The sequence below is a fragment of the Hippocampus zosterae genome, chromosome 9 (assembly GCF_025434085.1).
Source record: "Hippocampus zosterae strain Florida chromosome 9, ASM2543408v3, whole genome shotgun sequence".
Classification (NCBI taxonomy): domain Eukaryota; kingdom Metazoa; phylum Chordata; class Actinopteri; order Syngnathiformes; family Syngnathidae; genus Hippocampus; species Hippocampus zosterae.
This window is the reverse complement of record NC_067459.1, coordinates 11,206,974-11,232,398: the sequence shown is the minus strand read 5'-3', so window position 1 is coordinate 11,232,398 and position 25,425 is coordinate 11,206,974. Positions and strand designations below refer to the sequence as shown.

At 42.7% G+C, this 25,425-nt stretch overlaps 2 protein-coding genes across 3 annotated transcripts in view; both read left to right on the top strand.

Moving 5' to 3' along the window:
• gli1 (GLI family zinc finger 1) overlaps positions 1–8,025 on the top strand; it is a 62,505-nt gene extending 54,480 nt beyond the window's left edge. For both annotated transcript variants that reach the window (XM_052075993.1, XM_052075994.1), the window contains exons 8-13: positions 115–255; positions 334–483; positions 1,587–1,751; positions 1,831–2,073; positions 2,629–2,941; positions 3,400–8,025. In XM_052075993.1, coding sequence (XP_051931953.1) covers positions 115–255; positions 334–483; positions 1,587–1,751; positions 1,831–2,073; positions 2,629–2,941; positions 3,400–5,915 — 3,528 coding nt within the window. In that variant the 3' untranslated portion in view covers positions 5,916–8,025. The remainder of the gene's footprint in view (positions 1–114; positions 256–333; positions 484–1,586; positions 1,752–1,830; positions 2,074–2,628; positions 2,942–3,399) is intronic.
• Positions 8,026–18,148: 10,123 nt separating this feature from the next.
• LOC127607566 (zinc finger E-box-binding homeobox 2-like) overlaps positions 18,149–25,425 on the top strand; it is a 46,577-nt gene continuing 39,300 nt past the window's right edge. The window contains exon 1 of the mRNA XM_052076008.1: positions 18,149–18,452. Coding sequence (XP_051931968.1) covers positions 18,395–18,452 — 58 coding nt within the window. The 5' untranslated portion in view covers positions 18,149–18,394. The remainder of the gene's footprint in view (positions 18,453–25,425) is intronic.

Genomic DNA, 25,425 nt, shown 5'->3' with positions numbered 1-25,425 from the left:
GCCGCTGTTGTGAAAGCGCTATATAAATCAGCATGTATTGTATTGTATTGTGTGTGTATGTGTGTTGATTAGAAATCAAGCAAGAAAAAGTTACAAAGTTACATGTTTCATCAGGACCCCCTCTTGGGTCTCCTGGACGGCCGAGACGACTTAGATAAGGAGGATGGCAAGCCCGAACCGGAGGCCGTCTACGAAACCAACTGCCGCTGGGAGAGCTGCAACAAGGAGTTTGACACGCAGGACCAACTCGTTCATGTAAGAACCAGTTCAATTGAAAGCAAAATCGAATGCATCCAAAATCCAAGTATTTTTTTTCCCCTTCCCCACATGCAGCACATCAACAACGAGCACATCCACGGCGAGAAGAAAGAATTTGTGTGCCACTGGCAGGAGTGTTCTCGCGAGCAACGGCCCTTCAAGGCCCAGTATATGTTGGTCGTTCACATGCGCAGGCACACGGGGGAAAAGCCACATAAGTGCACTGTGAGTAAATGAAAAAAAAAAAAAAAACCCATCAGGTCGGTGTGCTGAAATACGCCTTAAAGGTGACACATTATGCTTCTTTCACAATTTAAATCAGTTCTTAATATCTTAATATTGTCTGTGACGTGCTTTCATCAAAATAAGAATAAAAATTACACTTACACTCTTTATTTTTTGTTTAGCTGAAATGAGCATGGTTTGAAGCCATAGTCTTCCCTACCATGTACTAATCATCTAAGGCAGCGGTGTCCAAACTCGGTCCCCGAGGGCCGCTGTTCTGCCTGTTTTCTGGCTCTCCCAGGAGCAACACACCTGATTCAAATCATCAGGATCCTTTGAATGTTGCTTCAGAGCTGGCTGACAAGCTGATCCTCTGAATCAGGTGTGTTGCAGCCGGAAGAGATGGAAAACAGGACCGCCAGGCCCGGAGCTGGCCAGGCCTGGTCTAATGGATGGAGCTAGAGGGTTGGATGAGGCTGACAGTTCTTTCTTGTGGAGGCTAAGCCCAGAGTGTGGAAAAAGTGAGCACTCATAAATTAAAATTGAAGCATTTTCACCCGGGGAAGGAGCACTTCATACACAAGACTTCATGCACTTGTCAATTACTGTCCGGATTCATGTATGCGGTGCATGCAGCTGACGTAACGGCATACACTAATGCTCCCTGCCCCCACAGTTCAATTAAGTATGAGGTACGTGATGCTTATCAGAAGCCTAAGCTATTAGCTCACGCTAATCGATACACCCAACAACACGCCTCGCAGCTTTCTAAGATTTTGGCTTTGACACTGTTTCTCTATAATCCAGTCATTGCTTGGGAGTGGCTCAGGATCTTTGCACACCTATGCTTCTGAGTTAAAGAAAGTTTTTTTATTTAGCCACATTGTTATAATTAATGAAACTTCAGAACAATTCTCTCCCAGTTGGGGATATCGGCACCTCACTTGAATCGTGGGCAGGTAGTCCAGACACCCTATTTTTATGCAAGCCATTAAATAAAGTCACCTTGACATTAATTCCCCTTTCAACCTTCGCCGCTTTGATGCTCCTTGTAGGCAATGATACAACATATACAAATGATTATAGGAGCACTTTTGTTTCAGTTCGAAGGGTGCAACAAGGCATACTCTCGTCTGGAGAACCTGAAGACGCACCTGCGCTCTCACACTGGGGAGAAACCCTACGTGTGTGAACACGAGGGTTGCAACAAGGCCTTCTCCAATGCCTCCGACCGGGCTAAGCACCAGAACCGTACCCACTCCAATGAGGTAGTTATCCAAACCGATCGTAAAGCACTCTGGCGGAATGTAACTTTTCTGTCCTGAATCGGACTTTGCCGTGGTCCAGAAACCCTACGTTTGCAAGATTCCCGGCTGTACCAAGCGATACACGGACCCGAGCTCGTTACGTAAACACGTGAAGACGGTGCACGGGCCCGAGGCCCACATTACCAAGAAGCACCGAGGTGACACGGGCCCTCGGCCGCCTGGCTCAGCCATGACCGCCGGAGCTCCAGGCACCGAATTGCTGCTGGAGAAGGAGGAGAAACGACGGGAAGACTGCAAACTGATGGCACCCGATAGCGCTCTAGTGAGTGTCTTTTCGTCTCTCGCTCTTGTGTCCCGGCTCGCACTTATTCCTACGTGCATAGGTATCATTAGTCCATGTGGAAAAATGATCAGCACAAAATCTGTCATGATAGCCAAATATCTGCAATATCAAATTAAATATATATGATGTAAAATTCCGTAATACAGACTGGGAAAAATTAACACCATATGGCAAAGGACCAATGTACAGTCTATTTGTGGTTTGCTATTCATGAATTAATTCCAATCCATTCGTGGTTTTTTTCCGTGGAAGCTATCCTCACTACACTCGACCGAGAGACCAAAATCTTAGTTTGTTGGGGAGGAGCTAAATTTGGCCCGGGTTGTAAGTGGAAGTTAAGGAGAGTCTTCCCTGCACCTGCATGCAGGCTTCGGGAGTAAAGGAATATGTGTATGTACCGGCATTACGTATTCAGGATACAACAGCAACAAAAAATAGATATGAACATTTCTGAAATAGTTACGGTTCAAACTGTTTACAGACCAATTATTACAGCAAAGGGTTCACATATTTGTTTTTGCAAATCTGTTTCAGAAATCCCAGCCAAGCCCTGGTGGCCAATCGTCCTGCAGCAGCGAACGTTCCCCACTCGGCAGCACCAACAACAATGACAGCGGTGTGGAGATGAACCTGAATGCGGCAGGCAGCCTGGAAGACCTCACAGCCTTGGAAGATGGCGGAACGGCCGGAGGAGGCGGAGGAGAGCCAGGAAGTGGGTCAGCGACGATGGGAATGTCGGCTCAGGCTCTCAAGAGGCTGGAGAACCTCAAGATCGATAAATTGAAGCAAATTCGCCGACCGACACCTCCTAGCCGATGTCTCGCCAACAAGCTACCTGCACTTCCATGTATGTGCTGTGTAACCTTTACATACCCTTCATATGGTAAAGGAAATACTGTACAGTAAATGTTTATTGGTACCTTCGCCAAAGCGAGAAGATTCTAGATCGTCCCTTGTTGGCAAGTTGCTTTGTTTTTTTGCATGGTTCTGTGAAAGCTATGTAACCGATTCCCTCCTATTGGTGCAAGTCTGGATAAATCCCAATTGACTTGTTAAAAATATTTTATGTGAATGTCATTGACGATGGCATAGTTCACACGGGGTTCAAATGCCACTCTGTAATGGTGGGAATCTGAATGAGCTTTTCTGTTTCCATATGTGTCGTGTGATTGATCAGCAACAGGTCTGGGTAGCATGGTGAACATCTAGTTAGCGCATCTGTTGTACAAGTTAAAGCCCTGTGGATGGTTGCTTGTTTACATGTACCCTGCAACTATTTCTGAGCTATTTTGTCTGCATTTTCAGGTTCGGGTGATTCTTTGGGAATGTGTGGCCCTTCTCCCCTCCTTTCAAATCGGCGCGTCATGGAGCTATCCAACCATGACCTCGGAGGCGGGGCCTCGATGGGCACCAATGCAAACGATCGCAGAGGTAGCGGGACAAGCAGCCTGAGCTCCGCCTATACCGTGAGCCGCCGCTCCTCCATGGTATCGCCCTACTTATCCAGCCGCCGCTCCAGCGATGTCTCTCAGATGGGCACCGCAGCCGGCGGTGCATGCCACCTCCTTGGCCAAGATCAGAGTATCGGAGTTCCGCTCTCCCCAGAGAATTGTCGTAGAGGAGCAACGTGTCCTGGCGGTGGCGCACTGCCAGGTCTTTCTAATCTGACACCAGCCCAGCAGTACAGCCTGAAGGCCAAGTACGCCGCAGCCACTGGTGGCCCACCACCAACTCCCTTACCTGGGATGGATCAACCAGCCACTCCCGGGAGAAGAGGAGGTGTCTTGGGTGACTTCCAAGGGCAACCTTTGCCTCCTTTCCTTCAGCAATGTGGTCAACGTCGACACAGCGCCAACACAGAGTACGGCACGGGTGTGATCTACCCTCAACTGGCTCCAGGCAACACCAATAGAAGGGCTAGTGATCCGGTCAGATCGGCAGCAGCAGACCAGCTCGCCCTCCCGAAACGGTTCAACAGCCTCAACAATGTATCCATGATGGCCCGAAAAAACGCCTTGCAACACCAGGACCACCGCTGCACAAGCATCGGTCGCCACATGTATTCCCCTCTTCCCCCGAGCATTACAGAGAATGTCATAATGGAGTCCATGGGTATGGAGCCCCAACTACCCCCTTTGGATGTCAGAGACCGTTCCATGATGGATCCACCTAGTGAGAGGGGCTTTGTGGGATACCAACAGCAGCAGACACTCAGAGGAGGTGGTGGACCACTTCCAAATCAATTATCTCCAAACCATGACCCCCTGGGCTGCCCGGACCAAAGTTACATAAAGGGACATTACCAGAACCAAGGGGAAGTCATTCCAAGGGTCAATCCTTTGGGTCAAGCAACGCCTGTTCACCCAGAGGGAATGTCTAATACACTTCTTCAACAGGCCGAGTACAGTATGAGCAACTGTCAGCTCAGTCCGTCAGGACACCAGTACCCGATCTTGGGGCAGGGGAGTGAGGCCGGAAATGGTCAATGGCGCGATGGTCACAATGCGGTTCAAAGCTCTCTCCAGGACCAGCGTAGTTTGTCGTATTCAGAAGCAAGTATGCAGCCTCAACAGACCCAAATACACTTCAACAATCAGACAGGCCTTTACAAAAATCCAGAGGGGGTACATAAACTCAACATCAAGCCTGAGCAGCAGTTCCACCCTGGCATGGGGAGTGCTGATGCCTGTCAAAGTGCTAAGCTTCAGCAGCAGCGGCTACTCCTCCAACAGGTTCAGGGTTATGCCCCGATAAGGAGCTCAAACAGCATGAGCTGTGATTTTCAAGGACAGAACCAGACCTCCTTCTCCAGTGGTGGGGGCTTGAATTTGGGATGCACTGGTACCGCTCTTTCTGAAGGACACAGATCCGAAACCCCCATGATGCAGGTAAAGGAGATGATGGTGAGAAACTATGTACAGTCCCAGCAAGCGCTCATGTGGGAGCAGCAACAAGAACAGCAGCAGAGTCCAATAAAGCCACCTTCACTCTCTGAGAACGTGGATCTGGCCAGCCAGGCATCAATGATACAACACAGTCCTCAGCACCCAAATCAGAACATGTACTCAAACCAGTCATACACCCACTACCCCAACCAGAATCTTGTCATGAGTCCTCCAACACACAGCCGTGGTTCCGGATCAGCCGCAACTAACGACCAACAGATGATAGGGCTCCAGGGCTCTTGCTACACTCAGGAGATGGCGGTCCCAAGACCACCTCCTCAAGGACGGAAACCTCTGAGTCGCCAGAACAGCTTGTCACAAGTTGGAGGAGGCTACATGGGGAGTCCACAACAGCACAGCCCAGCACACTCCACTTCCAACCCGAGAAGAGGCATCCGGCTGCCTCCAGTCCAGCACACACAGCAACCACAGCATGAAATGTTCCCCCCTTCGAATAATAATGTTTACTACTCCGGCCATATCCACATGGACATGGAGAAACACATGGATACCCAGAATGGACATCGTCTCCCCCAGCAACACAGCATGGGAGCCAACGTAGACCCAACGGCTGGTACAAAATCCGCCCCCATGGTTCCCTATTCTGAGGCCTGCCCCATCCCTAACGCCCTAGAAAACCTGGACCTGGACAACGCGCGCATAGACTTTACCTCCATTATTGACGACGCGGAACCCTCTTCCTTCAGTCCGCTCGACAATCCCATTCAGGGTCAGCCGGGGTGTTCCTCCCAGACATCATCACGTCTCACCACTCCACAGACCCCCGTCACCCTGTCCAACATGGCGGTGGGTGACATGACATCCATGCTCACCTCACTAGCGGGGGAGAATAAGTACCTAAACACTTTATCGTAAAAGACGACACCAGACCAACAAATAACCTTGTTTTTATGTTGCCTAACAGCCACGGTTCACCAGCACATACTTGTCCTGTTTGGGGAAATGTACTTTTTTCCCCCCCACAATTTTTTTTAATGGATTATGTGTCAGGGACAAGGCCTTAAATCATTTGAATGTGTGTTTCTCAATGTAAGGACATGAGACTGACAGAGATTGTTTACCAACTGGATACCTTTGCTGCACGGACAATAATATGGACTCGAGTGACTCCGTCAGGACTTTAAAACCAAAGGTGCCTACTTTTTCTGTTGCTGCCTTTCTATGCAAGTGTATCTGTGCCATGTGAGTTAGAATTTGAAATTCTCTTGAGTTACAATGTAACTCAGACTCAGATGTCGCATATATTCTTCCATTACTGTGTCCTTTTCAGTGTTGGAAACAGCTGCTTGCATTATTTCCCAAAAACGGGGCATTCCAGTGGCAACGATGGTTACTAGAAGGATACAATGTATATAGCTTATACATACATTTATGCTGTAATATGTTGTGTATACGGCAATAAGACGGCGGGCAAACCTTTTGTCTCGTGATGATGCTTTTTGTTTGTCAACGTTCACAATGCTTTTTATTTGTCAAAGTTCACATCGATGTTCATACATTATGATGAAGTTCTTTTCGTGGCCGGGGTAGATACAAACATGTACTTCGTACTACTAACAATCTAAGTAGTAGGTATCAGTAGCCCAGCAGTATTTCCACACAGTGTATTGAACGGTACACGTGTAGCCGATAACACAGACACTCAGGTTGCTGTTTTAAAATGACAGAATTGCCTTTTCGAAAAGAATTTGCACTCAAGACATTAATTGATAGGTGTTATGAGAGCAGCTGTATTGCCTGTGGGAAGCTATTCCCTTCTGAAGTTGATTTTGCATTATATGACAGGCATTTGAAAACATTTTAATTGTTGTGTCCAAAAATATTTTAATACAGAAAGCATTTGATAGGTGGGAGCAGGAAAAGTTGCGCACTCCATTCTTCTCTCAATGGCTTGAATTAATCAACTATCAATGAGTGGTCCACCAGTTGATATGTAATCAGCCACGGCGGCAAAAGATGAAGGCTATTTTAAATTAAACAAATCAGTTGGTACGTGCCGACCGTTTACTGAGAAAACAAAAATGTACATGGCATAACACGGGCAGCACGGTGGACTAACTAGCATGTCTGCTTCACACTTCTGCGGATTGATGTTCGAATCAGTCCACATGTGCTTTTGTGGGTTTTCTCCGGTGACTCCAGCTTCCTCCCACTTTCGAAAAACATTTTTAATAGGTTCATTTCCAACTCAAAATTGTCCATAGGTGTGTATGTGAATGGGAATGGTTTCTTTGTCTTTCTGTGCCTTGCGATTGACCGGCGACCTATCCAGGGTGGACCACGCTTCTCCTGCCAAAAGTCAGTTGGGATAGGCTCCAGTTCACCCAAGGTATTAAAATAAACAAACAAACAAAAACAAAAAAACAGATGGCTAGACGAACACTGCAATTGCAATAAAAATACGGTGCATTGAGGTACGCCTTTGCCAATCGGGAAACACATCATTCACACTGTGGCTTTGCACTGACCGCAGGCTGTTAGCATTAGCATCACTGCAATAACATTAAATGCTATCATTTTGTTTTGGTCATGCAACACAGCAGCTGGACTTCGAAGGCCATGTATGAACGGATTGTAGAATATGAGTGAGCTACCAAAGACACCTTTACCGCCTGAGAGAAAACACTGCTTAAAACACTAACAATAATTAAGCATGGAACCATAGCGCAGTTCATTAGAATGTACAAGATGTTTTGGATGATTTTTTTTAATGAATGACCTTCATAGTTGATGCCTTTGACATGTGCATGTGTGTTTCGTTTGCATCCTTTCTTTGGGACTTTTTTTGCTGGCAAAACAATACAGTATCACCTTAAGCAAAAGTAAAGGCTATGAGAGTATGTAGCAATAACTATAATAGATTAAAAAGCCAAGTGGTATATTTTCTGTACAATTTTTCTACTTTTTTTTATACAAATGTCTTATATTTTGCTGGTATGAATAAAGATGTTCAGTTTGCAATGAATGCACCCTGTGTGGGCAGCTTTTTTTTCCCAAGGGAAAATGTGAAAAGTTGACTTTTTACTGTGTTGTATACTAAATACTCCACTTATCAAGTGTGAAATTAAACCAAAAGTGAGATCACTATATATACACAACCAGCCCCGGCATTGGGTTTCTTCCCTATGACATGATCGGCTAGACTGGGTGTGGATCCAGGGCCACTTTCAAGTGACCTCACTTTTCGAAAGATTATCACACAGAAAGACCCACTTTATCCACAGTAAAAGTCTCAAAGGGCTTCACTGGCACACACAAAAATCAATGACATTCTCTGGTCTCGTGCCCACAACTGGGCAAAGAAAAACTCAGAGAATACTAATTTAGGGGAAGAAACTTTGGGAAAGGATAACAGCAAACGAACAGGAAAGTGGTGGGGTCAGAGAGAGGAGAAGCGGCGGTAAAATAGGCCAAAATACAGACATCTGGGATTGTGGCAAGGTGTGGTTTAACCAAATGTACAAGTGTCGAAATAAGTCTTAAACTGTGATTTAAGCAGTTCTACTAAGGTAACTGCTGTGATTTAAACAGGTAGGGCATCGCAGAGTACTGTCGCACGAGTAGAGATACAGCTTGCTGACTTCTTTTTAGCTTTCAGAGTGAAGAGTTAACCCCCAATTATGACTTTCAAAACAAAGTTTTGGCACAATGTTGCACCTTAGAGCACTGTACAAAGAGCACAAAACAAATAGGTGAATCAAAAATACGTGAATTTATTAATAGAGTTCACTGTTCATGAATATGAATAGAGGCACTCTTGGTCCATCTTATTGGAGCATTTCTCTTCTAATTATAATCGATTATGATGGGATGCTTTTTATTAGGGACACTGTATTACTTGGGAAATGTTGGTTGGTAGACAAGTCATAGGTGAGAATCCTCAAAGACCATTTTAATTTGCTGAACTCTTTATCCTTGGGGAATTTGATGAAAGCATTTCACAGTTATTAAACGTTACTACAACCTGGGAACTGCTTTAAATTACACGAGACGTGGGTTTAGCCTGGTCATCGAAAACAATGCTCATGACATTCACACTCCACTAGAGGGAAGTATAACATGAGTTTACTCTATTTCTGTATTTCTAAGCCAATTCTGCACACTCATAGTCAAGTTATTTATTTACATCCTGTACAGTTGTTCTCGCAGTTAACTCAAAATTAAACTGGAAGTCACATGACTGAAACAACTAAATATGGCGGTGACGTAAGGGCCGAGACGGATTTTATGTGGTCACAACTGGCTGAGTACTTAAAGAAGAAAGTGAAGGAACCAAAATGTTTTTACAAATCGAGCTTGGACAATATTATATTGACATCTCTGCTATAAAAAGCACGGCTGGGCAGTCGAGAGTGGAAACGGGAGTAATGTTCGCAGAGACTCCCAGGGCCTCGCAAGGCCCGTCCAAGTGAAGTCATGTTTTTAGTATTTGAGACCACATCATCATATCCTATGATTACCCCGAGAGCTATTTGAGCACTCGATGTTTTCACTTTACTTTGACGTGATGACAAATTACACACAGGTTTTATGCATTAATACCACAACAACAACACTGTCATACCCTACAAAGGGTTTAACTCTGGTTCATAGAAGTCAACTGATATTGCACGCTGAGGAAGAACACAATGCAGTGTACCAATTTTTAACATGTAAACTAATTTGTAAAATGCAATGGCAGACCGTGTATTTGGTACCTGGGAGCAGAGATTTCCTCAACTTAACATATCTATTACATCACAATTATAGAAATATCAATACTATAGAACATGGCAGCGTAACAGCATGCAATTGTGCCACCCATGTACTGTACATTCCCTGTAGCTTACAATCAGTACAGTGTAACTTCAAGTTATGAACCTAATTGCGAATGTGAGCCCATTTGTAACTTGAAAGCTTCACAAATAGAGGTCATATTTGCTATTTAAATTCATGGAAATACTGTACAATGAATCTCTTCCGGCCCCAAAACAAAGTTATACCTTTTGTTCCCAAAACAAACCTTTTGTTTTACCAGTCTATGGTTAAAAATAAACATCATCCAACATATAAATAAATGTAAATACACTATTATAATGAAATAAAACACTTTCAAAAAAGCATGAAGAAGATTATTGCTTATTAAATTACTCTATGGAGATATTTTTATCGCATTTACGGCACTGTATTTTTTTAAGGTTGTTTAAAATAATGCAAACTGTTATCAACAAGTCCAATGGAAACAATGATAGCAGTGTAGGGTGGATAATATGTTGATAGTAACAGTTTTTCCCAAACTAACAAACCTAACTCATCATCTCAAAATATGCCCCAATAATCTGCCCAAAGATGTACAGTACTTCATAAAATGAGGCTATAGCCATTGCTTTCTGTAGGCGTAGAAAGTAGGATTAAAGAGGACTGTTATTCAAAAACTATGCTGGGCTTGAAATACTTTTTTCACTCTTCTAAAAGGGGTGGCATTGTTCAGTGGAAGAGTGGTCATTTCTCAAGCCAGAGGTTGGTGGTTCCCACTGCGATCCTGTTGAAGTGTCCTTGAGCAAGAATGGAATTACAACCAAAATAAGGTTGAAGCAAAGCTTTAACTGGACAAATGACATTTAAAAAAATACAAGTGACATTTTATTTCTTTGTATTCTACAATAGTTTTTTTTGTATTATCATTGTATATGTTACAATACATTGCTATTTTTACTTATTGAAAACCTGTAAACCACCCCAAATATTTAAAGAATAAAAAGAAAAACAATCTTCTGGGTTGTGATATGCTATCCGTACACAGCATACTAACCTCAGAATCCTTTACTTTTTTTTAAGTGCAGCAGTGTGCATTATTATTGGCATTGTGGCATTGTGGGATGGCACGCTTGCCTCTGTGTAGCCACCAAGGCCTGGCAGGTCTCACCAAGGTTGACTCATTTGCTCCAAGGCAAATGCGGGGGATGAAGGGGTTCACGTTTGAGATGTGAAACAATTGCAAATCAGTGCACTTGGGAGGAAAAGCTGATTGGCCACATTAAGACAAATTATATACACAGCCCGTTTGGCATATGACTACTTGAAGTTTTCCTCAGTGCACCCAAACAGTGATGGGAAAAGACAACAGTTTATTCTGGGCCCAAATGACATAATGAGCGCATTTGTGTCAGTTTCGTGTTACATGCCGTTGTATAAAAAGGCAAGTTGGCGCTGATGGAAAGTTGTCGACGCTCAATCTTTTCGGAGTTACAAATGGAAATAGCCCGAAATAAGACGGAAGGTTTTTCAAATGCAAAGAAGTGGGCAGCATAATGACTTTTCTCTTTTCTTGTCCCGCCATTCAGAGGGAGGCTTTTCTTTCCCTTTGTCACTTAGCTTTGGCATATAATTAACTCCTGCTTAATATGCTGTTTAAAGGCTCTCCTCCCTGGGCTGGAAAGCTTTGAACCCATAGACCACAGGACGGGACAAAACCCCAGTGGGACTGCTTCCTTCCATGCATGCATTTGTGTGAGTGTGTGTGCGAGGGAGAGAGAGAGAGAAAAGAGAGAGAAAAAACGTCAACATTTTTGCATTGTTGTCTTAACACAGCAAAACATTGAAAACAGAGCTGGGATTTAACCAATAACGTGTGTGCTCATGTGGAGTATATATATCATAGCTTTTGTCTCTGTAAAACTTTGCAGATCATTTTCCAAAGTTTTGCTCAGGGCCCAATCAGGATCAAAAAGTGGATTCAATGATTTGTTGCGCAATACATGATTGATCTTTGGAGATAAAGTGGATAATTCTTCAGAAAAACACTTCAAGATGTTTAATTCTTGTCCCTGTTGTAGTTTACTTTCAAATTAAAATCATTACTGTTATTTGTGTAAAACAACCAAACAACATTGGCGAGTGAATGGCCATATTGGCTCAATGCTAACATACATGGAAAAAGCTAATAGTTAGCATTGATAGTTGCTGTTTTGGAACCCTATAAACAACCAATATTTGAACACAAGCAGTGTAAAAACCTGTCGATATTATAACAATACTCATAGGTATATATTCTTTATCCTTGATGAAAAATTACTATGAAATCATCTATTAGTCAATCAATAATAAAAGCATCTCTTCTGAGTTTGTATCTGCATTAATTATTGAATCGATGATTGGATCATACCGAAAAACTCTTAACCACAACTGTTTTCAAGAATGGAATTTTTGGGGGCGATTGGTGAGGGAGCTGGAATAAATGAATGGCATTCCCATTCATTTCAATAAGGGACGAGAGGTTACAAATAGTTAGTCAATGTTGAATTTGAATGAAATGCCTGACTTGAGGCGACACGATGCACGAGTGCTGCACTGTGACATCCACCTCACAGTGCAGATGTGCAGGGTTCAATTTCGGCTGCAGCCTTCCTGTGTGGAGTTAACATGTTCTCCCCGGGCCTGTGTGGGTTTTCTCCGGGTACTCCGGTTTCCTCCCACATTCCAAAACCATGCATGACAGGTTAATGGAACACTGCAAATTGTCCCAAGGGGTGATTGTGAGCACGAATGGTTGTTCGTCTGTGTGCCCTGCATTTGGCTGGCAACCATTTCACAATGTACCCCGCCCGAAAACAGCTGGCTCCAGTACATCCGTAACCCTCGTGAGGATAAGAAGATTAAAATAAAAAATAAAAAATGGATGGATGGTTGTCTGACCTGAAAAAAACGTTTTCACAGGCAGAGAAATAAGTGAAGCTTTTCTTTCCTGCTTATCCCAATTATTTGTGAGCGAAACAGGGGAACAACTGGGACTGACTGCCAGCTAATCACAGGTCAAATCAATTGGTCAAAGAAGCATTCGCACTCACATTCAGACTGCTGGACCGTTTAGGGCAGGCGTGTCCAGCTCCGGGCCTGGAGGGCCACTGCCCTGCCTGTTTTCCATCTCTCCCGGCTGCAACACACCTGAGTCAAATGATCAGCTCAACAGCCAGCTCTGAAGCAGCATTAGAACGATCCTGATGATTTGAATCAGGTGTGTGTCTCTTGGGAGAGTTGGAAAACAGGCAGGACCGACTTTGGACACCCCTGGTTTAGGGTCTTGAGTGATGCTAACCTATATGTTTTGGAATGTGGGTGTGCAAACTCCAAACAGTGATATCCTATCGGAGACCCAGATCTCCTGACTGTGAGGCAGACCGGATAACCACTAGGGTACCGTACTTCCTTTTTTATACTTAATTTATTGCAGCCTCCTAAAAACAATAAAATAAACAAATAATCATGCGATGAGATAATTAAATAGAACATAAAGAACTAAACAGTTATTGCCACATATTCTTTTGCCTCAGAGCAGTCCAATTAAATTGTGCTGCTCCTTCGAGCTTGCATGTCTGAGCCACCAATGAAGACAGAGACACATGAAGTTTCACAACTGACTCAGTATATATTTTTTGCAAAGGACAAAGAACATATGCCTGTTTTAAATATTGTTACATTGTCTGTCTACAGGTATTGCTCCACCATTTCCACCTGCAACTATTCATTACTGAAAGTTTTGATACGCTTCATTTGTCCATCAATGGCAATTTGCATAGTTTGTTAGCATTAAGTTAAACAGACTGTTTGTGATTGATTTATGTTTCTTTGTTTTTAATGACTTTTTACAGCGAATAGTTTAATCTCTTCAACTTGGGTCATGACTCAAAGACCATGCCAAAACGTGGATGTCAATTATTACTCCCACCTTAGGGGTGCTGAGAAGCTATTCAGGGATTCTTGAGTCTCCTCCTATCAGGGTCTTAATACACCTAGGATTTGGATGAATCAAACAGGTGGCTCCAAGCACAAAAAACAGCTTTGCAAATTCAGCAAGTCAATCAATAAGTGTCATTAGCGCTATTTTGGTGAAAATCACACCCAGGGGGGGCACGTATGACAGACTCCCAGGACCTCTGAGACACCTCTGCACCTTTGTGACCCTCATCTGTAGCAAAGTTTATTGCCTCCTCTCCCTCCTGCCCCCCCAGTCTCTCCTCCTCCCTTCCGTGAGTCCGTCCCGTCAACAAAAGGCCCACGGTGACCCTTCTCTCCCTCTTTCTTGAAGCAAAGCCGTCTTTTTGCCCCCCTACCATCCTCCCTGCCACCAGAATGCTTTCTCTTCGCCCAGGCTGTTAAGAAACAAACGGTTTGAAATTAACAGATGGAGTACTGGTTTGTTTTTTGCCATTCATTCAGGTAAAAAATATTTTTTTCAAAATCACTGAGCACATTAGGTACACCCGAAGAGTCAAATGCAGGGTTTTCACAGTTTCTTTTGCAGATATGAAAATACACTGTTGTCGAGAATCAGCTCCTTTCTTGGTTTCTCAGTATGACAGTAATATTAGAAATTCTTAGCAGAGAATAAGGAATATATGACTGTGAGTATCCATCTGAATTCTCTTTCTTAAAGAATATTTTTTCATAATTATATCAACCAAACTGCCGCTTGCTTTGAATTGAGTTGAGTCATCTCAACACAGCTGTATTTATAGAACACCGCTGTACACAAAGTGGTGTACATGGAGCAAACATAGTTCATACAACAACGAACAATAAAAAATAAATTAATAACAAAGACGGTCAAATTAAAAATTGTGTCTCATGCCGAGTCAAAAGGCAAAGACTAAAAATTCATTTTAAGGTGACTTTTAAAGATTGGCTGCCCGGGGGCTTGCCAAACATTCAGAGGAGGGTCATCCCGAAGAGAGGGACAAGCAGTATACAGTCAGATTTTTTGTTTCCCAAATCAATCTAATATTTATCAATAATTAGGCAATTTTTGGAGAGAGGCAGGCCAGGTTCCCCTAATCACATTTTTTTCTGTTTTTCTCGTTTATCAACTTTTTGGTGAGAATTTTAATGCTTAATTGTTATTATGTTTTCCTAATGCATTTCAATGGGCATTATTCATCCTTGAATTTAGTTGTTGTTGTTGTTTTTTAAATCAAATGGTAGTTAGATCCATCTTCTGGTTGGAACAGTGATAGTTGTTTCTTTTTTTGGGGGGCTCCAAAATCCTGATTGCGGAAAGCCTAATCATATCTCTAGCTCTCTTTAACAGCGCTATCAAACGCAAGGCCCGGGGGTCAGATATGGCGCATCACATCATTTTATGTGGCCTGCAAATCACACATGTCAACTTCCATGACACTTGCTAAAATCACGACCAACATTTTAAAATTCTCATTTGTAATAAATAAGAACGATATTGCAAGCATTTTCTTGTTACCAAACCTGTCATGACAGCCACTTAAACAATTGTTGAATAAACGGTTATCATTTACTTCTTTATAACGGTTACCAAAATGTGGACTAAAATGAGTTTGACACCCCAGCTCTAACGAATAATGAATCTGTGCGGATGCAAGTGTATCAAATGTTATGTGTGCTAGCCAAGCACACATAACATTTGGCCTCGGTTGTTTACACATTATGCAACTTCCACCATACATTACACCAGTCCTCCCCTTACAGAGATAAGATAGACATGGAGGCTAGCTATAGAAATCCTAGGTGAGGGGTTCTTACTTTGTCAAGCCCCCCGCCCCAACTCCTTTTTAATCTATTTATTTATTTCGGATGTTTTTTTTTTTTCAGTTGCAAAACAGATTACGTTCCAGGTTGCAACACAATGGACGCTCAACGCACCACTTCCTACAGTCATCCGCGCGTCAATGGGGCGCGCGACGGGGTCCTCTTCAGGATTCTTGAGCAGGGAACTCGCGCAGGTGTCGCAAAGCTATAAAACACACCAACGGGAGGTGATGGGGGTGGTGGAGCTGTTGTGGGTGGGTTGGTTGGTTGAATTTAGTGTGTGGCAGTGTGTTGGGGGCGCGGGGGCTACCTGCTGTCATTAACGCGGGTGATGATCTCTTTATTTGGTGCAAAAAGTTAGGCTTTTAGCTTGAAAGACGCTATGTAAACAGTGCTTTATGTCCTGCTGATGTTTTATGTTATCAATGCGCTATTTTACCGAGCTGTACGTGTGTGCGTGCGCACCGATCGAAGAACTGAAGATAATGACAAAAATATGAGCGTCAGCGTCGAGAAGCGTCGCAATAAATTCTAATTTGAACAAGTATGCGGAACGGATCACGTGGTGACAGGGGCCGCGAACGCACGCGTGGAATTTGGGGGGTTACGTGACAACGCGTGCGCGAGAGGTGGAGGTGTGCCACCTCGACGGGGCAACTATTGCTAAGAGAGCGAATCTCTTAAATATTCATTATTAGGGTCACACAAAAAATGAAAGGGGGTGGGGGTAATTATCACCATCCTTGGTGATTTTTTTTGTTCAATAGATAGTCGAACTTCGTGACACAAAAGTTCTAACATTAAAAATGTTAGACAAGACAAAAACGTATGCCTCGAGAAAATGTTTCTTTTGCAAATAAAGTTGTACTTTTGGGGACAAATGTCTCATTAACTTAAAGTGAGTTAAACAAATGGGAAAAAATAGCATTTCATATTCAATATAAAAGATTTGAGATATTTTGGACAAACGGTTAGAAGAGAACAAGCATTCTGTACACAAACAATTCTTAATTGGATGAGTTTGCTTTATGGGCTAAAGTCAATTAACAGGTGGTGTCATTTAATCAACACGAGGTTGATGACCTGGCATATTTATCATTTGTTTATTTGATCATTTATTCATTTCATTGGGACAGTGCACAATAATCAGCACATGAATAAACAGTATAAATGCGCCAGACGGTATAATATCTGTGCCATTAGTAATATTACATAATATTTTACCACACCATTACAGCACTATAGTGTTGAAAAATGTGACTTTATTCTCACAACGTTCTACACCCCAAAAAAAGACCTTATTTTCATTAATTAGATTTATGACTTTCTCTTGAAAAGTAAGTTTAGCTTCCTCAATTTACGAGTGACTCTACTCAAAGCATTTTAAAATACTAGCCGTCGCTCATCCAATTTTTTTTTTGCTTCAACTTGCGAGCAAATATTTGTTTCTAGTGCGCGGTGATGACAGCGAGGTTTCCAAAACAGAGGCCGAACACTTGCATCAAGCAGTTTATTGCCACCCAGTGGAAGGTTACCGTGAAACGAAACATCAAACAAAGACAATTGCACACGTATTTGAAGGAAACACAAAATATCGCCCTAAATAAGTCTCCTAGCTAAATGCTAAGACATATTGTATAATGCCAAAGACAGGCTTACAAATAGATTTGTCATGATAAGCAACATCTATTTGAATACAAACGGTGTCGCAATAAATTTTGACAGACACTTTAACAATACTCACAAACATTCTTGCGTTTTGAATTGGAAAAAATGACAACTACGGTATTACTGTAGCATACATAGCGGTTGTGACCATTTATTTTATGTGTGTATATTATACTGCCTCCTAACGGTCAAGGAGCTCACAACAGAAGGACAATGACTTGCATGTATTTGTAATGCACGAACTGTTGAATTCAACATTATATTTAACTATATAATGACTTTGTTTTTGAGAAAATACAAGATGCAGATTGTTTTTCAGAATATAAAAACCGTGGAAAAAATGCTGGTGTTTTATGGAGGCCTGGGACAAATTAAAGGCACTTAAATTCATTTTAATGGGCAAAGATGAACTGAGAGATGAGCGTGGTCATGGAATGAATTACATTCTCAAATCGAGGCACCACCATAAAATTTATAAGTATTTTCAATCACTTATCACCAGATGGTGTTGTGCGCTGTGATTGGCGGGTCCGCATTTCCGCGGGTGGGATGATTCAAGGTGAAAAAAAACATTTAAAAACTGAACAATTTCAAAGGAATAGTGTAATTTCTATATATATATATATTTTCTTTCTTTGGAGTTAATACTGCACAAGTGGGATATCTCATTCCCATTACCATTTATTATAAACATGAAACATAAACCAATGGTATTATGGAATGGATCGATTGGGAACCCCTTGTTTCCCACCGTTCGTGCCAACCTGTGCTGATGACGTCACCCCCCGCCCCACCACCACCACTCCACCCGCTTGGAGTCCCATCACGAGCTGTGGGTGTCCCGTTGGGCGTGAATGCGATGTGTCTCTCTCTCTCTCTCTCTCTCTCTCTCTCTCTCTCTCTCTCTCTCTCTCTCTCTCTCTCTCTCTCTCTCTCTCTCTCACTCTCTCTCTCTCTCTCACTCTCCCTCTTTCTCTCTCCCTTTCTCTCCATGGACTCTTCCCTCTTGTATCCCGAGGCTGCCACGCCGGACGGAGAGCACCGCACTCGCGCCGCCGCTTTCCACGGGACTCTCCCACCCCCACCCCTCCCGTCCGAGTCCCCCTCCCTCCCGCACTCGGACCGCGAGCATGACGGAGGAAAGTCGGGGCAAGAGGAGGAAACAAGCCAACCCGAGGAGAAGTCAAGGTAAGCGGCTGGACTGGAAGAAAGTAGATGACTGCAGTTTGATGTGGATGGAGGAGAGCCCTCACGCGTGGATATCCCTACTTTGTCAACAGCACGGCTTTCAAACTTTCGCTCCTGGACCTTTATTGTTTGAAAAGTTTAAAAATCTTCACCGTGGCTGCGCGCGCACCTTGTTGTAAGATGCTCGGCAGTGACACAAGTCAGTATGATGAGCTCATAGCTAATATAAACGTTGTGCTAATAAATGACGTCAGGTGTCAACATATCTGTTTTACTAAAAGCCAGCCCTGACAAATATCAACTAGAAACTACTTTTTGTTGTTTTCATGAGTTGCTGCACACACAAAGCAGGCAGACTGCTGACGACTTGGGCTTAAACACCCAACACTTGCCCTTTTGATATACATATATATAAAACAGAGCATCTTAGACATGATTTTAGCATGATTTAAAGTGTGACTAAAAAGTTAACTCGGAAAAGGGACACGTACAGGCTCGCGCAGTACACATGCGCGCGCACACACACACGATTTATATTATAAGAGTCATGTGGAGGCTGTTTGCACATCATACTTTTGATGGTTAAATCCATTATGGAGGTCACGCACAGTGAAACAAAAATATGAATAGCGTTTCGAATTGCATTATAAAATAAGTGCTCAGGGGGTGTGGGGGCCCTCATTTAATGTGGCTTGCTGTTAAACTGTTTTCATATTTTCACCATCAAGCAGTTGATGGACACTTAGTTCCAGTGTCTGTGATCAGGGTCCATAAATTAACATAACGTACGGCCCTGGAGGTATTCATGCAAGAGAAATGGCACTTACAGACTTTGTATCTTATGTTCTGTTTGCCTCTTCGATGACTTCCATTCATGACCCAAAAGCAACTAAAATCATTAAGACTGTGAATGTAAATTTAAGTTACAGGATCTGCGGCGACGCGCTTTAATTCGGACTCAGTGAGAATTGAAGGTGATTGATTGTTTGTTCCCCCGTTGCGACACGCAAATGCCGGCTGTTTACTTCTACACTGTAGTTTATTTAAGTGTCCCCTCATATCATTGAGAGTGTCGCCTGAGTGTGAGCATTGACACGCACACATACACAAGCACAGACACACTTAGGCAGGCACCTTTGACCCTCACGTAACAGTTTGTCGCCCGACCGCAGTAAATTTCGCAGATCAACAACATCACAGACACGTTGAAGCTGTCATCGGACCAAAAAAAAAAAAAATCAAATGGACACACTAAGCATGAAATTGACATGAAACAACTCTGGGCTGTTACACTTAATAGGATGTCTTCAAAGTATCACCAGTTCCTGCTTTATATGTATTCCCCGCGGTCAGTAATCGCCTTCGCTGTCAATTGTAGGCGACGTTGCCGTGACGCCAGCGTGCAAATGCGTGTAGCGTTAGGAATGCACTTGGCTGCGGGACGGGCGTTAAAGATCTTTGATAAAACCAAACGAATCTGGCAGCTCGCGACTCTCGGGACAGCGATGTGAGGGAGCCTTTCCAAACCAGAAGAGGAGAGAAAATTTGATCTGAGGCAAGGTTTTGACTTTTTCCGAGGCGCCTATCAATTGTGCGTCTATGTCTGCCCTCCAGTAAAGCTGTCACTGTCGAGCAATATCAAGCAACCTGGGGAAATAAGCATGCTTTTTGTGTTTTGGCGCCGGCGGTGCGGTCTGAAATGATGACTTTTCAACTATTTTGTATCCAAACCATCACAAATTTTGTACATGAGTCACGACGATATCCATTCGTTATGGAGATAGCGCAGCCAGATGTCAATTTAACCATCAAACATGACATTGACATGGATTTGGGGAACATCTTAATAAATGTCGATATCCAAAACAAAATCTTGGTTGGCCACTGTGGCACCGTAATTCAAATTTGTACGTACATCGGAACCTGCTGTCGTTGATCACTAACCTATCCTAACATAGTGGTTAAGTCATATTTATCGTAAATATCTGTATGGAAAACACTTGCGGGCCGTGAATATGAATAAATGAAATCAATAATGCTAAGTAGGGGACAACTAATTGTGCCTTCTTTCCTACCACGTATTCCAGGAGTGCCCAAACGTTTTGGACTGAAGATCGACTTTTCGATCAACTAACCTCCCGCGATCGACCCGTTCCCGCGCACGCACATACACACGCACGCCATGATGAGCAAAAGCCTGACACGAAGGCATACGAGGGACTATTGCAGTTAACAATCGTAGCTCACGCGTACCGTTTTAAAGTACTTCCCTTGGTCCTCCAGATTCCTTTTCTTTGCCCGTGCCCTCGGTGAATTGTACACAAAACAAACTCTGAATGAGAATAATGATGACGATAAACGATCTAGCGCGACCGCTCTGATCACAAGCCGCAATTGCAGACGGCTGAGTGCTAATAACTTCCGGTGACGCAGATCAAGCGCCACCGTAGGTTCACAATTTCCTTACTTTATTTTATTTCATTTTTTAAATATTTTTTGTGAAAATGACACTGATAGATTGATTAGGGGGCAGTGTATATTAACTCAAAAATATATATATTTCTAACATGCACAGACACAAGTATGATTTTTTTTCTCCTCTACACTCCTCGCGATCGACTTGGGACCACTCCGCGATCTACCGGTCGATCGCGATCGACGTAATGCGCACCCCTGATGTATTCTATTAGTAACCTTGAAATATTGTACACCAGGGCAGCCATCTACTGAAGACCCGCCGTAGTTAATATTCACGTTGTCTTCAGTTTACGACGGGTTTGCCGTTATACGACGGCAACATGGATTTATACAGAAGTCAGAAACGTCTGTAACTGATCTGTGTTACTACATTTATCCTCGCCGTCAGGTGGAATCCTTGCGTCCATGCACGGCATCATTTTAAAACTAATAATGTCAATAAGAATTGCAGAAAATGAATGGTTTAGTGCGCTGAACAGCCTTCAGCAAACAGGGAGTTCTCGCTTCACGGCGGTCTCGGCAATTCGTGATCATGAAAGGTGCGCGATTAACTCGTTTGTTCGGCGGCATAAGAATAGTGCATGGTCATGCGGCACAAGAAGGCCCGATGACTTTCCGCCAATCGATTATTTGACATTTTTGACCTCCACGTAGTTCTCACACAAATATTTCCGATCATTATTCCTTGACTACTGTGTTAGTCTAGGTTAGCGACAGACTCCGGCGCGTTCCGATTTACGTACCAATTTGGGTGATGGAGACACTGTTGGAATTCACCGCTGTTGTAGACTGTAACGCAGTTAGAGTTGAACATGTTCAGGAATTAGAATTAAACTAATCATGAATTAAAGTGAAACAGCATCTTTTGGATCATTTTCATCCTACAACAGCTCTCAAGAGGGGATAGGGGCTTCTCTGCTGTTACAATGGCAAACTCATGTGACCTACTTCAGCATTGGTGACCTCATGTATTAGCACTTAGTGCTAGCGTCATGGTTCCGAGTAGCATGAGATGGTCATCTGATTGTCTGTTGAATGTTGGTACATGTTTGCCACTAATTTATCGTGCTTTCCTTCTGTTTAATGACACCACTGGCATTTTGTTGGAGCAAATATGAAACTGTCGGATTCGCCCTGCAGCAAAAACGATGATCATATCATCTGAGGAATGTGTTTTCATTGTTGCTTGTCTAAAATGTAATAATTACACAGAGATAATGTTCTTTTTTTTGGTTTGTTAAATGAGCTGAGGAGTTTTGCTAAATTCACACAAATGAATGTTTTTCAAAGTTATATCTTCCCTAAACAAAACAATCATGTGACAAATAGTGACATTTTTAACAAACAGTTTTGGTTGCGTATTCCGCAGTTGGGTTCTTCAATGAAAAGAGAGCCAAGATGTCTATTCACGTGTACACATGCTAAATTATATTTACACATTTAAAATCAGTTTATTGTTCGCTGATTGAAAAGAATCGGGCTCACGTAAAGTGACAATGGAAAGTCATGCTTACTGCAAATAAATGATTGTAAATAATAGAAATTGTAACACATGAATGACGACAACATGACGTGCAATTGTGAAGTCATCTAAAGTGAAAAACGAGCCACCGTGACAAACAAAATTGATGTATATTCTTAGTCCAGCAGCACAGTTGCCAAAGTCCTCTTTTAATGTTTTCGGATGTCAAAATGGGTGCCTGGAAGTTTGGTACCCATCCAAGTTTAACCCTAACCCTAACTTTGACAGAAGGACTCTGCTCAAGTTCAGTTTATTGTCAAAAGACTTTGATTCCTTAACCCTTACAGGGACAGCGGTTACGACAGTGGACATGTTATCAGGTTACAAGTTACCATCATTGGTGCATAAAAGGGTCCAATAATACAACTCTATTCGAATACGATTACAACTTTTCCTCAAAATAAATCAGACTTTGTTGTCATACGTCATGACATTGTCATTTTTTTTTCTCTTCTCCAAGAAATTTGTTCTTTGTAAAATTAGATGACAACTTTTCTATTCCCAAAAGTGGGACTATTCTAATCTGACTCAATTGCCAAATGATCATGACTTTGCTCCTAAAAAAGTGCAACCTAATTTTCACACAATTTAAAAATACATCCTTTTGAAAAATGACATTGTCAATCATTTGATGGAGACTTTTTTGAGGCAATTCTCAGACACCGTAACATACAGCACTTTTATTTTGGAAAAAAATGACTATTTGAATGAGATTGACTTTTTCCCCCCGAAAAATGCAACTTTATTTTTATCAGATCGTGTTTTTGTTGAGACGTTTTTTTCTCCATGAATACAACTATCATAAGATTGCAATTTTTCTTCCCATGAATTCTTAATGAGTTTTTTTCCTCAAAAAGATCAGATTATCATAAACATACGTGATCCTTGTGATTCAAAAGTTTGACTTATTACCTGTTAAAATTTGACTTCATTCTCATGAGAGTGCAATTTTATTCCTCAACGATTATCGTATGACAGCGACTTTTGGGTCTCAAAGAATATTAGTACTATGATAAGATTGCGACTTTTTTCAATACTTCAATACTTTCAATTTGAGATTTTTCTCCCCCCCAAAAAAATCTCATGAGATTATGATTTTTTTCTTTAAAAAAAAAAAAAGAACATTGCTTCCTTCCTATGAGATGGAAACGCCTTTTTTCAAAAAGTTTTCATAAGATTACAATTTATGTCCTGAAAAGAAAATCCCACTTTATTTTCAGGACTTTAGTCTCGAAAATATAATTCATCAGATTTTTTTTTTTTTTTATGACAACATTCATGCATATGTAAGTTTGAGGCTGAGCCTTGTACAGCCTTGCTGCTTGGTCTTTACGCTACCCTCCTGTTGCTCTTTCTTGTTGCTTCAAATTTTCAGTGCAACACATCTCATGTGCTGCCCGCCCTCAGCCGCCAAAGAGTGTGCGCATCTTTTCCGCTGTCAACTCATCGAAGCCTTTGAAGCCGATGAAGGCTTGCGTTACACATTTAGTTCCTTTATGTTATCCGTCGAAAGAGCCTTGCTGGTTTGTCGAACTGATTCGTCTTTTTTTTTAAGGAGGGCTTTCTCTATCCTCTCCTCAGCTGCCTCATTCCCTCTTTTTCTTCTTTTTTCAAGTGCCAATTTATTTAAACTCCTTTCCCCTTTTCTTCTTTCTCCTTCATTGATTTCCAAACCCCAGTCTTTGTGTGCAGCTGGGGCCCAGCTGTGTGTCTTGCGACGGTGTACATGTGTGTGTGTTTGTGTGGCTTTTTCTGGCACATTGCTGCCACAGTGAGCATTGCGCACTGTACACACAAAGGACCCTGGCCGCAAAGAAAAAAAAAAGAAAGGGGGTGTGGGGAGGGGTAGAGGGAAAAGTTTGGAACAAGAGAGATGGACATGCTTGTACTGTAACGGCGCAGTGGGCCGGGTCATTTGCATCAGCGTTTCGGGATGAGCGAGACGGCAGTGAAGAGCACTGGCACCACGGTTTATTAGCGGGAGACGTTTTTTGGAGGGGCGTCAGAAGCGGCGGGTGGGGGCACCGAGGGGGGAACGAAGGATGAGGATGATGACAGAGGTGGGGTGCTGATGTGGTTGACAGAGTTGGAGACGGCAAAAGCATTTACTGGGCGTGAGAAGACGGCACGAAAGAGCCCAATTCCCACCAAGCAGTAGAGTTCCTACACGTTTTTGCATTTCCATCGGCAATGTGCATTATGGTCACGGGTTTCTTTCAGCTTCACAGTTGCTTAGTTTTCACCTACGGACAGGTGACCATTGCAGGTATTCGTAACGGTCTGATGCCAGATGTATTTTAAGGTATCGGGTGCTCGTGGAAGCAGTCGATACCAGCCACTGATACTTAGGCAAAACCAATCTGACATTGAGTAAGTTCTCCTTGGCTGTAGTTGCCTCTATACTGCGGCAATTTAAAACATCTGCGAATCATCATTTGCCTCAGAAAGAAAGGTAGTTGTTCTTCTTAATCATTGTGTTAAATGTAATTTTATAGATCAAAATTACTAGAGGTAATCGGTACTCTGTATCTTGGGTACTCAAAGAGTAAATACTGCTATCTGTACGACAAAAAGTGGTATCGGGCATCACTATTAACACCCAAGGACAGCTCTCTGGGTTAACTTGTGTCTATATGTAGTCTTGTCCGGGGAGATTTTTTGAGAACCCAGCCTCTGAGTTTTCCATGTTATGAACAGCGCAAAGCAGATCTAACAATCACAACAGCCCACGTGCGATTACCAACACAAATTGTCGATGTGAGCCAGTTTAATGTAGCACATTCATACGTAAAATGCTATGGCCACAACTGACCCTGAGGTCATCAACATGCTGACAGTTCGCCAATTAACAGGCAACCGCTAAACTGCGCTCACAACAGCTAACTCCACACTCTCCTTTGCTGACTCTTGCTTCACTCGCCAGGTCAGGCCCCACCTTTTAAAGCAACATACACTCAAAGGCACAGATACAAT